This window comes from Lutra lutra, chromosome 2, assembly GCF_902655055.1.
Source record: "Lutra lutra chromosome 2, mLutLut1.2, whole genome shotgun sequence".
Lineage (NCBI taxonomy): Eukaryota > Metazoa > Chordata > Mammalia > Carnivora > Mustelidae > Lutra > Lutra lutra.
The window spans coordinates 142722945-142738216 of NC_062279.1; the positions used below are offsets into that span (position 1 = coordinate 142722945).

At 50.7% G+C, this 15272-nt stretch overlaps 1 protein-coding gene across 1 annotated transcript in view; it reads left to right on the forward strand.

Moving 5' to 3' along the window:
• HTT (huntingtin) overlaps window positions 1–15272 on the forward strand; it is a 142895-nt gene that overhangs the window by 94120 nt on the left and 33503 nt on the right. Inside the window, 4 exon segments of the mRNA XM_047718723.1 lie at window positions 218–360; window positions 9117–9175; window positions 9177–9349; window positions 14334–14475. Coding sequence (XP_047574679.1) covers window positions 218–360; window positions 9117–9175; window positions 9177–9349; window positions 14334–14475 — 517 coding nt within the window.

The following is a 15272-nucleotide window of genomic DNA, read 5'->3' on the forward strand; positions in this document are numbered from 1 at the left end:
GTGGGTGATATGTTTACTGCCATCTCATAAGTGAGGCAGGTAATACAGAGAGGGAAAGGGATTTAATACAAAGAGATGGTATTAAATGTTGCACTTTGTTTTCTTATGTTTTTGCTCCAGCTCTGTCTACCATACATACGTATTTTTACAGTAGACCTCATGTAAGTGCCCTGAAACAGTCACCTAATTGATGTCAGACTTTTCCCTTTCTTTGAAGGTTTCTACTACAACTAGTTGGCATTCTTTTGGAGGATATTGTTACAAAGCAGCTCAAAGTGGAAATGAGTGAACAGCAACATACTTTCTATTGTCAAGAGCTAGGCACGCTGCTAATGTGTCTGATTCACATCTTCAAGTCTGGTAGGTGCTTCAGACTGGTCTTCACAGAGCATCTGTTTGTTCCGCGTCCTGTAATGTATGCTGTCAGAGGTAGGGACTTTGCTGCCCGGTGTAAGCTCTGTGGTGCGTAATGTACATTTGAGAAGGTTTTGTTGGGGCACCTGGGTGGCTCAGCCGGTTAAACGTCTGCTTTCGGCTTGGGTCATGATCCCAGGGTCCTGGGATGGAGCCCCATGTCAGCCTCCCTGTTCAGTGGGGAGCCTGCTCCCCCCACCCCCGCTCATGCTCTCTCTCTTTCTCTCTCTTTCTTAAATAAATAAAAAGTCATACAATTTTTAAAAATCTTAAAAAGTCATATAATTTTTAAAAAATTGAAAATGTTTTATTGGTGAGAAAAAGTAAACCTGAGGGCTTCCTCCTCTCTTCAACATTTGGAAGCCCAAGATATTTTTGTACTTTCACATGTGATTGTGAATTAAAAAGGACAGTGAACCCAAGAGAGGGGAGTCACAAGAAGGCAGCCTTGCAGCATGCATAGGAAGCACGAAGTCCACATTAGGACAGTCAGTCCTTTCTAAAGAGGAATGAGTGTTCTTGAGAAGAATGCCTTGGCTTAGATTAAATGGGTGAGAAGCTGGAAGACTTTAGTTATGGGCTACAGCTCGCTCTTCTTTCAGCAGGAAAAGTGAGAGGCAGTTCTGATCTCCAGGAAAAACAAACAGCAAGGAAGTCATGGTCCATATACAAAGCAAACCAAAGCATGGTGTGATTTTCAACAATCAATCTGATTGAAAGCCTTGACTTTAAGAAGCTGCTTTAAGTGGCTCAGGGGTCGTGACCAAGGACATATAGGAAATGTTCGTGTTTCTTGACTTTGTGGGAAACTATATTCACATAATTATAAATGCTGTTTGATTTTTCAATTGAGTTTAAGTCAATGTGTGAATAAAACATTGAAGACTTATCTAATTTTGGTTTCAGAACAGAATGAAAATGTTTTTATTTCCAAGAAAAATAAAAGGGAAACTAACCAACTTAATTTGGGAGTGGAAGATAGAGAAGAAGGTGGAGGGACAGAAGGGTCACTAATCTCATCTTGCATTGTGGGGATTATACAGTCCTATCTAAAGTTGACACAACAGGAAATAGAGGCTACAGAGGTAACTAAATAGGACAAAAATGGAACTTAAATGGATAGGTGCCATGAGTGAGGTACATCTCATCTCTAATAGGGTAGAATCTGGAACCATCACTCAGCAGGACCCTGTCCTATGCTAGAACAAGAAAAGGAACGACTGCTTAGAGTTACCGGAAGTGCAGAGGTCACTGGTCTTGTTAGGTATGACGACCTCAGTCGTTTTCATTCTGTTGCCCTGTCGAGTATTTCCATGTTTCAACTCTGATCTGTGTTGGCTCTGTTCTCTGGTGGGCTCCTTCCCCATGGCAGGAAGGATGACCCCCGGGCACCTGTGGTCTGAGCCCTGGTGTGAGTCCTGTGAGTTCTGGGCGCTGGGCTACGTGGGCCCGGTGAGATATCGGGCAGCACCTGCTGAGAGCGAGCGAGGGCCACTTCCTCATGAGGGCAAGAGGAGCAGAGAGAATAATAGATGGGCTGCTACAGCTGATAAAAGTATGTCAGATTGAACTTCAGAGGTGACTGTCAGAACTAGAAGCAGGACAGCAGTTGCCTGAAAAGGGATGGGGCAGGGCATTTGTAAAATCAGAAGCCCCTCTCTATTATTGGACTTTTAAGTCGTGTCCATATTACTTGAGTACAAATGAAAACACGCACACGCACCAAGTAGGTCCCGTGGGGAGGAGACTGTGCTCATCTCCAGCCTCTCTTCGCTTGGCAAAGAGGCATCAGGTGAGCCTGCCGCAGGCTGCGCACCAGGGCCATGGTGCTCAGGAGGGCTGGTGTGCCTCTTGCCTTCGTGGAGCTTGCAGGCCAGTGGGGAGGATGATACACAGGCAGGGACTCTTGAGTCTGGAAGTTTCCTGTGAAGGAAGCAAGTAGCGCAGCGATAGGCAGAATGGGGGTGGGGAGGGAGGACAGGGTCCCTGGGAGGCGATGTTAAGCTAAGGCCCAAAGGCGAGATGCCATGCTCTGCCAGATGGCTGCTGAGAGCGCCCAGGTGAGGGTCAGAGGGGTGAGGGTCAGAGGGCGACCGGGGAGGTGGGCAGTGGTGGGGGGCATGGAGAAGGAGGCGTCTTCATGGCTGCTCATTTAATTGCTATTGCCCTTGGACAGGGGCATGGCCAGAATTTAATTATCAAGTGGACTCAAGAGCTTCAAGCCCTCTTCATTACTAGTATTGGAAGAATATTTGTTTTGAAGAACTTTTGATTTATGCTTCACTGACACACTATAATAAGTTTAAAGTTGAGGAAAGACTTAAGCTACATGAGTAATAGGTCACTTGTAGTATGTCGGTCCTTCTGATACTTGGCTGCTGACTGGTCTGGATCTGATAGCAGAAGGACACCGTTCATCTCTAAGGGCTGCTTGCTTCCCTCTTTGGACAGGGGTGACCTCCTGCGCATCCCGTGGAGTTCCATGCCATTCCAGGCACACGTGGACTCACCCCCTTGCCTCCTCGTGTTCTTCAGCTCAGATATCAGGGAAAGCGTGTGTGGTCCACGGCAGCACCACCCACGAGGGCTGCCTGCTTCATGGGAACATTCTGTGTCGGCCGTAGTTCAGTTGCCTCCAGCCATGTGTGGTTTGGGCACTTGGAATGTGGCTAGGGTGGATTAAGGAGCTACTTTTTAATTTTATTTATTTTAATTGACTTAAATTTGAATGGCCCTGTGTGACCGGTGGTCGCTATATCAGACAGGACAGGGTATCGGGGCAGAGCTCAGGCCTTGGTACTGGCCACATGGCCACATGGGCTTTGCACAGTGTCTGTTCCTGCTGTCGTGTGGTTCAGTGTTTGCAGAGAAGGTGTCTGTGTTTCTTTTCTTTTTTTTTTTTTTAAGATTTTTTATTTATTTATTTGACAGAGAGAGATCACAAGTAGACAGAGAGGCAGGCAGAGAGAGAGAGAGAGAGAGAGGGAAGCAGGCTCTCCGCCGAGCAGAGAGCCCGATGTGGGACTCGATCCCAGGACCCTGAGATCATGACCTGAGCCGAAGGCAGCGGCTTAACCCACTGAGCCACCCAGGTGCCCGGTGTCTGTGTTTCTGAGCGACTGTCTCTATGTCGTTTATTTTGACCACATTTCCTCTAACAATACTAAGGGGCAGAATTAACTGTTTTTGATTTTGAGGTAAGAGTTTAAGTAAATCATCTTGTACTTCTATGTTAAAGAGGTGCATAGAACATACAAAGTTGGTGATTTTATTTATGCTTTGCCTAAAAAAAAGACAGTGAATTCCAGCCCTCCGCTGAAAATTGCAATCTTCGAAAACAGTTCTTCCTGCAGCAGTAAGATTGGCCTTGGTTCAGACTTGGGCAAAGACGAGGATGGCCACCCTGACGGGAATCACAGTGTTCGCGATGGTACCCCCCATCAGTCCTTAGGACAGATCTGCGAAATAGCCCCCCTTTCTCCTGAAGAGAGGGTTTAGCCTCCAGAAGTTCCCGTGATAAAACCGAGATTGCAAACCAGCCATTGTTTCTTGCCCTTTGTTTGTTCTCTTACGCCACACTGCAGCTCGGTTGCTCATGGTGTGGGCGGTGGCTCACGTGTGCAGAGCACTTCCTGAGTGACGTGGGGCTGCCACCTGCAGCCCTCCTACCCGACGCTCCTGGTCTCCAGGAGCCTTCCTTGGCTAGGTGGCTCATCTGTGCTTTGTCACTGTCACTTGGCCCCAGGCCCTGTCCCTTCTCCCAGGTCCCTACTCTCCTGGCTTCCCTTGCCTCCTAGTCACATCAGACATCATCTGGGCTGAGGGGCCCTGCCTTCTTCCTATCTCAGCTGTGGTCGCTGCTCAGAAGACCCGGAGGCGAAACCTTGCTCCGCGCCTCCTCCCGTCCAGGACCAGTACCCACACTCCCCACCTTGTTAATTCAGGTCATGGAATGATTTTAACAAGGGGACAGCAGCATTTCGATGGCTTACCACAGCAGAGGGCTGCTTTTGTATCTGTGCCCATGCAGGAGGCTGTTCCTGGTCCCTGCTGGCTCTTCTCCATGTGAAGATTCGAGCCCAGGCCTCTCTCCTTCCTGGGGCTCAGCTGCCTGGGGCAAAGCACCCTGGCCTCGCTGGTTGAGGAGGGGAGGGAAGAGAGAAGAGGCTTCGTTGCCTTGGGCTGAAAGTGACCCACATCCCTTTTGCTTGTGTTTCTGTGGTGCAGCTCTCAGCAGCCCCCACCCAGGGGCTCGTTCACCCCAGTGGGTGACTGCTTCCCTGCGACAGCGCTGTGGGCGGAGGGGACAGACCTTCGGGGCAAAGCCATAAGGATGACAGCCAGGAGTTTTCCAGGGGACAGACAGCAGAGTCAGGCATCATAGCAGGAATCAGCTGTGCCTCAGCTCTCTGCCAAGGCACCGGGTGGCCAGGGGCCTTTCTACAGCCTTCGAAGCTCTGTGGGCATCCCCACCATCCCCGCGCTCTGCCGGGGGGCGGGCGGAGCATCCTCACAGGTGTTGCCCACAACCCCTTCCTCACCTGGGGGTTGACTTATCTTGAGACCAAGAGGAACAACCGGTGGCCTTCCTCTCCATTCACCCCCGATGTCTGCTCTTGCCCTGATCACCCTCCTGCAGTTTGCATCTTGAGTCTTCCTGAGCGTGCTCACCAGTCCCCGTGCACTGGGGAGCAGCATGCACGTTGGGCTTTCCATCTGGCCTGCTGCTGTGCAGATCAGCCTGTCTCTAATGGGGAACAACCCGTCCTGTCTTACCGTCCTTGCTCTGCGGCTTCCTTTGTTCTCTTGCCCGTGTTTACTACATGGCTTTTCAAAGTCAGTGTCTCTGGAGTTTATTCCTGTTGTTTCTCAAGCTGGGCTTTCCCTCTGGATTCTCCCCCCATAGCCCTTTGACCAGGAGTGGCGTGCAAGACCCCATGTGCTCTGTCCTGCGTCCTCACCTTGAGAGCACCAGGCCTGAGCATGGGGGACTGAGCCTCTCACCTCTTGGCTCGATCGTCTTTTTTTCCCAGCCTCCTAGTTACATGCGTCCCTGCCTTCTGTCTGCCCAACCCTGGCTTTCCCGATGTAGAACTGAGCACAGAACGCTGTGTTGCCGAAGGGTTACAACAGAGTGAGGGGATGTGTGAGCTTGTTGTGGAATGATCTCCACAGTAAGCTCAGGTACCGTCCATCCCACACGTAGGTAGATAACTTCTTTTTCCTTAGATGAGAACTTTGAAGATCCACTCTTTCAGCAACATTCAAGAACATCATAGAGCAGAGTTAAGCACGGTCATCGTGTTGTACCTGACAGCTCAGAACTTACACCTGGAAATTTGTGCCCTTGACCTCCTTCTCTCTGTTCCCCCACCCCTCGCCCCGGGCTCTGGCAGCCACCAGTCTGTTCTCTACATCAGAGTTGGGTGTTTTGAGATTCCCCATGTACGAGAGATCACACAGTATTTGCCTTTTTTGGTCTGACTTATTTCCTGTAACATAATGCCCTCGGGGTCTCTCCATGTTGTCAGAAATGGCAGGATTTCCTTCCTTTTTATGGCTAAATAATATTCCATTGTGTGTGCGCCCCCATCTTTATCCGTTCATATGCTGTTGGACACTTAACGTTGTCTCCGTGTCTTGCTATTATACACGGGGATGCGATTTTGTTTCCGTCAGGTAAATGCTCAGTAGTGGGATTACTGGATCACGTGGAGGTTCTGTTTTTTAACTTTCTACGGAAGCTCCACACTGTTTTCCACCACGGCTGCCCCAGTTTGTGTGCCGACCAGTAGCACAAAAGGGTTCCCCTTCCTCCATGTCCTCGCCAGCACTTGCCTTTGTGATCCTAGCTTTTCTAGCAGGTGGTGGGTGGTATCTTGCTACGGTTGGGATTCCCACTTCCCTGATGAGATGCCCATCATCTTTCCGTGTGCCTCTGGGCCATCTCTGTGTCTTCTTTGGAAAAACGTCTGTGTAGGTCTTTTGCTCACTTATAATTGGATTCTTTAGGGGGGGTTTTTTGCTGTTGAGTTGTAGGAGTTCTTTAGATATTTCGGATACTAGCCTCTTGTCAGGTCTATAATTTATGGGTATTCGGTTCCGTGGGTTGTCTTTTCATTTCATTGGTCATTTCCTCTGCTGTGCAGAAGCTTTCACTTGGGAGTCAGTCCCCCCTGTTCATCTTTCCTTCTGTTGCTGGTGGTTTAGGTGACACACCCAGACAAATTGTTGCCAGTACCCAGGTCAGAAGTCTTGCCCTCTGCTTTCTTCCAGGCGCTCTGTGCTTTCAGGTTCCACATTTAAGTCTCACTGATGGTGAGGTAGTTGCTGTTAGTGAAGGAAGGGGTCCAGTTTTATTCTTTTGTCAGTGAATATCCAGTTTTCCTAACACCGTTTATTGAAGAGAAGTCTTTTCTTCATCATCGAGTATTCTCTGTCCTGGTTTCCATGCTGATCTCTATTCTCTCTCTCCCACTGGCTCTGCCTCTGTCTCTCCTCCCTGTCCCCCTCCTCCGCTCAATAGGATTATCCCCTTGGTGGCCTGGCCCAGTTGTTGCTGCAGAGACAACTCGTCACTGGCGCAGAGCCTAGGTCCACCGCACTGACCTAGCTTGCCTTGGGCTCTCATGTCCATTCTCCTTCTAGCCTATGACTTGGTGTCTTGCCAGCCCCTCACACTCATGATAAAAATTGAACTCGTCACCTAGCATGGCCTCCCTAACTCTGGCTTCTCTGGCCTCCCAACTCTAGCTGCTTCTGGCCAACGTGCTCCACACTATCGTGGATGTTCAAACCCCAGCATCGCTGTGGGGACACCTGGGTGGCCTCAGTCAGTTGGGTGGCTGCCTTTGCCCAGGCCATGATCGCAGGGTTCTGGGACCGAGCCCCTGCTTCGGGCTCCCTGCTCAGTGGGCAGTCTGCTTCTTCCCCTCTCCTTCTGGCTGCTGCTCTGCCTACTTGTGATCTCTCTCTAATAAATAAATAAAATTTTTAAAACAAAACAAAACAGCGTCGCTGTGGTCTCCCTGCCCCAGCGAACCACCTGCACTTCTCGCTGCTCTCGTGGCCCCTCCAGAGGCCATGCAGCCGTTCCTCACAGCCCCCCAGCAGCAGCCCTACTTGCTGGTCCTTGCTTGCCCAGTGCCCTACTGAGACCCTTCACTCCGGTTTTACTCTTGGATCCTATTGCAGCCCTGTGCGCAGCTACTGCTCTTAATTCCATTTTGCAGGTAAGAAAGCTGAGACCCCAGATAATGTAGTGCTAGGGCCAACTAAATGGTAGAGCCACAGCTCTGACCATGGTTTTCCATCCTGTTGAGTAATACCACCACAGCAGTACTCTGTCATTCCCTCGCTCTGTGGCCTGGTCCTCATTCCTCCACGGCAGCACCTGCCTGCCTCTTCCCTTGGGTCCATTGGCCCTACAAGGAGCCCACATAGTAATGAGGGGTACAGAGAAGGACCGGGCCCAGGCTGGGTGGGCCAGAGGTGGGTGATGCTGTCCACACAGCAAACCAGAGAGACCCTGGAAATGGGGCCAGAGACCAGGCGAGCAGTGGACATCTTCTCATTGGAACTCCTGTTCTGAATATGTGTGTTCTGCTCCCTGGTTATCCCAGGAGGCCAGCCTGGTGTTGTGGGCCGTGACCTGTCCTGCTTTTGTTAGCTCTCTTCTCTGCCTCAGGTCAGAAGCATAACCAGCCACAAAGTAGTAGGGAATAGGTCCTATCGTCTGTCTTTGCCTCTGTTAGGCCCCCCTTTGCATTGGGACGTGTTGAAACCCAAATTAGAAATAAGATTCTGACTTCCCAGCTGTGGTGCCAGGAGGGTGAAGATGCAGAGGGCGGGGAGCCCCGGCCTGCTCTCATCCATGCCCTGTCTTCCCTGATGTGCTGTGCAGCGTTATCTGTCTCCGGGTCCTCGCAGTGAGGGCTAGCTATCGTGATGCCGCGGCCAGTGATGGGAGAGGCGTGTTGAGCTGACTTTGTATTGATCCAAAGGAAGGGACAGAAGGAAATGGTGAATTCCTGGAAGGGATTTGTCTAGGCTCCTAGGAGGAGGACACAGACAGGCTGTGGGCAGAATGCTGTTGGGTGTGCCCCTGACTCGCCCAAGACGATTGTGGCTGGCTGACTGTGGGCTTGCCCTGCCCCGGGCCGCCCCACACTGGGTGCACAGAGCGCATGGCCCTCCGCTCTCAGACAGTGGCCCGTGGACCGTGAGGTGGGGCCTGGCGGGCCGCACCGCCTGCCTTCTTCCTCTGGCACATGCTGTGGCCCACGAGGCCCCCCATACTTCTTTGGAAGCCAAGGAAATGTTTGTTATGGCAGGAGGAGGGTGTGGAGAGGCTCCCGCTGGAGAGAACTGGCCCTGTGGAGGCCTTGCTGCCCGGGGGCTGAGTGCGGGCTGCCTGCTGTCCATTGGAGCTGGGTCCCCTGTCACATGCAGGCACGGCTTTTGGCGTGGAGCTCCTGGACAGTTTGCTAACAGCAGTAGGAGAGTACCCGGGAGAGTGAGAGTGTTAGTGTCCTGGCTGCTCCATTAGATAAGGCGCCTATCTGGCTTTTGCTTCGAAAGCCTGATTTTCTAAAGCCCAAATGCTTTGAATGTGTGAGTATAGGAAAGAGCCAAGGGGTGTATCTTTTTCTGGAAGATCTTCCTGTGGCCACAATGAGCAGCAAAGATGTTTTCCCTCTTAGTTCTTCTTCTGGTTTGTTCGTATGGAATGTTCCGAAGAATCACAGCCGCTGCCTCCAGAACTCTTCACGGTAGACAGCGCCGACAGCAGTTTCTATGGCCTGGAGAGGCTGAACGCGCGGGTGCGCGCCTGGTGCCCACGCACCCGGCCCTGGGTGCTGCTCTGGTGCCAGATCCTGCTGCTGGTCAGCCACACCGACTACCGCTGGTGGGCAGAGGTGCAGCAGACCCCCAGGTACGTCTGGCCTGTGGCCTGAAGGCCAGCCTTGCCCTCGCACTGGGGGCAGCCCAAGCTCTGGCCCGGATTCTTCAAGGCTTTGTGCGACTGTGCCACGGCTCTGCCTTCCTCCCGTGGGTGCTGCACAGCAGGGGAGATGTGGTCGGGCTGAAGGTACTCAGTGTGCCGCAGCTTTCCCAAATACAGTTTCTGTGACAGTCTCTTTGACAGGGCTTCTCTTGAGGGGGTCGTTCTTTGTCATCCAATACCCTCCTGTTAGTCTCTCGTCCTTAAATTGCTTTCAGAGAGCCAGACTGTTGCAGACGTCTTAACTTCATTATAATTAATTTGGTTCTGGTTAATTCTTAGATAATGAATTAATTACTGAGCACATTTCAAACTGCTTGGAAAATACAGCTATTTTCCATCATTCACAAGACTTATGAGTATCTGATTGGGGGTGACCCCTTTTTGCAAAAAAGTTTTCAGGGTTCAGCCTTTATTTCTAGGCACTGTCCTGCTCAGACCTTAACACACATGTGGGAATAGAACCTTTGATGCCCTCCACTGAGCTGAGTCCTCAGTGCCAAGTTTCTTGAAGTCTCGAGAGCCCCTGGTGAGGAGAGAAGGCAAGGCAGCAGGGTGGGGGGGTCAGCTCCTTTCTGCTCATTGTGGAAAGGCTGAGCTGTGTAAGGCCTGGGGGCCTAGTTGGGCCACTCCATTGCTTTCAGCTGGAAAACCCAGTGTTGTAGGCATCTTTCAGTGTCTGTGCTATATGCTGTGGTATGTGCAAAGAAAAATAATATGTGTTTTCTGCTCTCTGCGTGCTTACAGTTTAGTTGGGGTAGACAGACCAGTGAGAACATTGGAAATGCTTCAAGAACATGACGTGCCATAAGAGTCAGGAACAGAAACAAGTGTCTGCTTCAGTGCTTCTTTGCTGTACATATAAATCCCCCAGCGAGCTTATTAAAATTGGGTTCTGGTTTAGCAGATCAGTAGTTGGACCTGGGACTCTGCCTTTCTGCTAGGGTCCTGGGTACTGCCAATGCTCTGGTCCATGGAACCCAGGAATCCAGGCCAGGTCCTGAATCCTTAGGGACTGTGCCTCAGAGCCACTGGGGCCTTGTTCAGGGACCAGGACCGCGACCCAGCTCACTGCTGGACCTGGCAGCTGGGTACCTTAGGAATTAGGATCCTGGGCTTTCGTGTTCTCACAGTCTCCCCAGGAAACTCCCCTGGGCACCCGAGGTTGAGTTGTGTGGGGAGGACTTAGTGGGCTGGGGCTTGAGTTAGCCGCTGACCCTAGCAGGTGTGTGCAGGTGGACAGAAGGTGAGAAATTGTCTGTCACCACTGTGGGTGTGTGAGTCACTGAGTTTCCTTGCCCCTCCCACCTCCCCTCTACTTCTCCCACCTTCTCTTCCTCCTTCTCCTTGTCCTCCGTTTGTTGGCTGATGGGTGGTGAGGGCAGAGGGACCTAGAGTGGGGTCAAGAGGAAGTGGGAGGGTAGACCCCAGTCTGATTAGGAAGGGCCTTCCACAGATCTGGGGTGTAAAACATCCAGAAAGAACACTATTGGGATAATAGAGGGAATTGTTGAATGTGAGTTCTAGAGACCTGTTGTTTGTGGTGATGAGTTCTCAGGGACCCCTGCTGGAGTACTTTGGTTTGAAGTGTCTGCACCCACGTGAATACTCTCAGGTGGTGCAGGCCAGAATGTATGCGTATGTTGTGAGTGCATGTGTGGCGTGTGCTTGTGTATGTGCAGAGTGCATGGGTGTTATAGAGTGTGTGCGTATGTGTGAGTGCGTATGTGTGAGGTGTGCACATATGTGTAGAGTGTGGCGTGTGTGGAGCATGCGTGTAGAGTCGTATTGTGAGTGCACATGTGGTGGGGGTGTGCATGTGTGCGTGAAGGTGGCAACTAGTGGTTGAATCTAGGTGGAGGGGTGTGACATCATCGAATTCATCTTTCAGCTTTTCTGTTGGCTTCAAAGTTTTCCAAGTAAAAGTTGAGGGAAGAGGGATCACAGAAGTGGGCACATTTTGGAGCACACAGCTCTGAATAGTCCCAGGAAGAGGTTTGCTTCCGGAGGGAGGACACGTGGGAGATGGGGCGTGAGGCTCTCACTGAAACTCGTGCCTGGGAGCTTTCCCTGCATGCCCTTGGAGCGGCTGCAGAGGCTTCTCGGGGTCCCTGTTTGCATTTCACTGCTTGCGAGTAAAGGTGGTCACGTTTTCATGTGCTTATTGACCGTTTGTGGATCTTGTCGTAAAGCATGTGTTCGGATACTTGCCGGTTGTTTGAAATTAGGCTGTTTGCTATCTTGTTGTTGAGTTGTAAGTTCTTTATATATTCTGGATCTAAGTAAATGTTTTCTCTCAATTTGTGGTTTTGCCATTTTATTTTTTTAATGGATTCTTTCAAGAGCAGAATTTTTAAGTTTTTATTAAAAACAAAGGTGCATCAGTTTTTCTTTTTCTTTCTTTTTCTGTTCAATCCAAGAAATGTTTGCCTACCCCAGGGTCACGATTTTTCCTCTATGATTTCTTCCGGAAATTGTGTAGCTTGCTGTTTACCCATTCTGAATTAATTTTTGTGGGTGACAAAGCATGAGGGTGAAGAGTCCTCTCCCCACCTCGCCCCCTGAAGGGTGGTTCTTTCACTGTTTTTTGCGAAAAGGCCACACTTTCTTTCGTGAGTTCCCTGGGCACTTCCTCAGTGTGCAGTGCAGTTTAGACGCACGGATCTGCCTGTGGGCTCCACTCACACCCCTCAACTGGCGCCTCCCCCGCCGACACAGTGTCGTCACCTCGGCTACCCTGCCAGGTCCCCCGCTCTCTTGACTTCCAAAATAGTTGCGGCTCCTGTAGGTTCTTTGCGTTTCCATGACACGTTTTAGAGTCGGCCTGGCAGTGTCCACAAGAGCCCACTGGCCTCTCGCCAGAGCTCGTAGCTGGTCTGGGACGGAGGGAGCACTGGCGTCCAGCATCCAGACGCTCAGTCTTCCAGCATGGTCTCTCTTTGGGTATTTCAGTCTCAAATTTGCCACAGTAGCATCTCGTAGTGTGTCATGTATAAGCATTTCTCGTATTTAATGCATTTCATGTTTTGGAATGCTGTTTAAATGGTACCGTGGTGTGCTCCTGGCTTGTAGAAGTACGGCTGGTATTGTCCTGACCTCCCGTCCTGAGAGCTGGCCTGGCTCACGGATCGGCCCCAGGATGCTTTCCGTGGGCTCTGGACGGTGCTCTGTGACCACATGAGTATCATCTCCAGGTCAGACTTCCCTTCTTCCTTTCCCATCCGTGTTCCTCTTTTTTGTCTTTTCTGTCTCAGGACACTGACCAGGCCCTCCCTACAGGGCTGGCCTCCGTTTTTCTGTATCTGGAGACTCAGTAGATAGATGCGGTCCCACACAACAGTGACCTCCCCAGCTCGGAGGCAGGCTCTCGGGCGAATGGAGAGGCCGTGCTCTGGCCACTTCTTGTTTGGGGGGCTCTGTCTTCACTGATTTGTTTCCAGTCTGCCTGGCCTTCTGGTGGCCTGTTATGGTCTTGCATGTGCCATGGCACTGGGGGTGTGGCGTGGCCCCCTGGATTTGGGACGTTCATTCCCCGTCAGTGTCTGGCTGCATCTGTCCTGAGGTCTCCAGGGCTGCCCACTTCAAGCTGGGACTCAGTTTGGATTGCCATGGGTTGACATTCAAATTGAATTGCAGGCTCTGCCCCCTTCCCCGCAGAGGCTCCCCTGTAGCCGTACCATTGTGAAATGGGGGCTGGCCGGAGGGCTGAGAAGAGAAGGCGTTTCTGTTGGTGGGTTTTTCATTGACCTATGACTTAAACGCTACACGGAAACACACTCTTTTGTACCAAATACTGTCAGGTGAACACTGCCATAGTCACAATATAGGATTTTTCTATAACTTCAGAATGTCCCCTTTGTCCTCTGTGGTCACCCTCGGCCCCCTGCCCCCCAATTACTGGTCCATGCTCCATCCCTGTGTTCAGCCTGTTGCAGAACGCCGTATGGATCGAGTTCTGCAGTCTGTAGCTTTTTGAGTCTGGCTTTGTCACTTAGCTCAGGAGCTATAAAGCTCATTTATGGCCTTGCACGGTTCAGTGGTGCGTTCTTCGGACGAGTGAATAGTATTCACTCAGACCAGTGAATAGTATTCCGTTGTACAGATAATAGTCGTGGCGTATCCACTCACCAGCTGAGGACAGGGAAATTGTAGTTGGAACATTTTTTTTAACCTGAAGACTATTTTATACCAATTCTCGTGTAAATTTTGAGGTGTTGTAGGAAAAGTTGAGAAATTTCAGAATATTCTTGTCCTCATGTGACCTCTGTCCCTGCTAAGCCTCAGCAGAGATGCATAGGCTCTTTGTTGCTAAGGGAGGGGTATCATCCCTGGTTAGGCTCTGCAGTCAGGGGCTGTTCACAGGTGTGGCGACATGTGCGTCTGAGGGCTTGTGGCAACATTGGGGAATCCCAAGGGTGTAATCCCATCGACTGAGAAGTGAAGTAACCTTCGCAAGTGGGGAGCGAGTTTTGCAGAAGTGCTCTCCGACAGTGGCATGGCGGCACGTCCCCTGTGGGCCGGTGAGGGTGGCAGCATCTTGCCATCCGTCCTGTGGTCAAGTCCAGCCGCATGAGGGCTCTGTCCTGGCAGATGGGCGCATCGATCACACAGATCCGCGCAGGGAATCGTGGACGGTCAGGGGGAGCCCAGTGCCTGAGCAGCGGTGGAAAGTGCGGCTTCATGGCAGATTCTGCCTTAAGTCGAGCATTGGACTCTTCACCCATGAGATCTCCATGTTCTTGGGACACCCACACGTGCTTTGCCATGGTTCAGAAGTTGGTCGCTAAGAGTGTACGGCAGGGCTGAAACCCCGTCTGCTCCAGCGCGGGAACTGAGCTTCTGGTTGTCTTCTGCTTTGAAGAGAAGCTTGTTTTCATCCCGGAAACATGGTCAGTGCATCTGTTGCTCCTTACAGGAGACGCAGTCTATCCAGTACGAAGTCACTCAGCCCCCAGATGCCTGGAGAGGAGGAGGACCCCGGTGCGGCCTGCAAGCTTGGGATGTGCAATAGAGAGATAGTGCGAAGGGGAGCTCTCATTCTCTTCTGTGATTATGTCGTAAGTCAGGACACGGGTCCCGGCGGGCAGGGGGCCGGAGAGCCCCAGTGTGGGGGACGCTCCTGCAGACCGACCTCCCGCCGTCGCCTCGGGGCCACAGCAGGTGTCCCGTCCTTCTCCGACCGGTCACGGATGTGGAGGTTTGTCTGTGGAAGGTTTCACTCCCCTGTCACCTCCTCGGCAAGCGTGACTTGGAGTGGGGTTCTGCGTTAAACGTCCCATCTGTGCAGAGGAGGTTTGTGCCCATTGTTGCATTTTAAAATGAATTCTTGTTGAAATCATCCATTTTTTAAAAATAACTTTGTAGAGCTTTTGACCATAAAACTAGCAACACATTTTAACATAGAAAATTGATAAAAACCAATAAACAAGAAAATACAGCCTCCTTGTAACTGCACTACTCAAAAAACCTGTTGTGGCATTTTGGCTGGGATTTGATGCTTTTTCTCCACTGGTTACAGCATGTGTGTTTCTTTGACACAAACACAGCGCCATGTTCATACTGTTTTCACACAGCAAAGTGTGTGACGTTCTCAATTGGAAAGGAAGGGCACTCCTTCTAGCAAGTGGTGGTTGTCACACAGATTTTTTTTTATTGTTACTCATTTTTTGATTAACATTCTTTATGTTGAATTAGTTTTTCTATCTTGTTTTACTTCTGAGAAATAATTTAGTATAATTGTATAATGTCTTTCACAGAAATGAAGGAAAATACTAGTTTTATAAACCAATACTATCAAATTATACCACATGGAAAATATTAATCATTAACCAGGTGTCAAAGAATTGGTCTCATT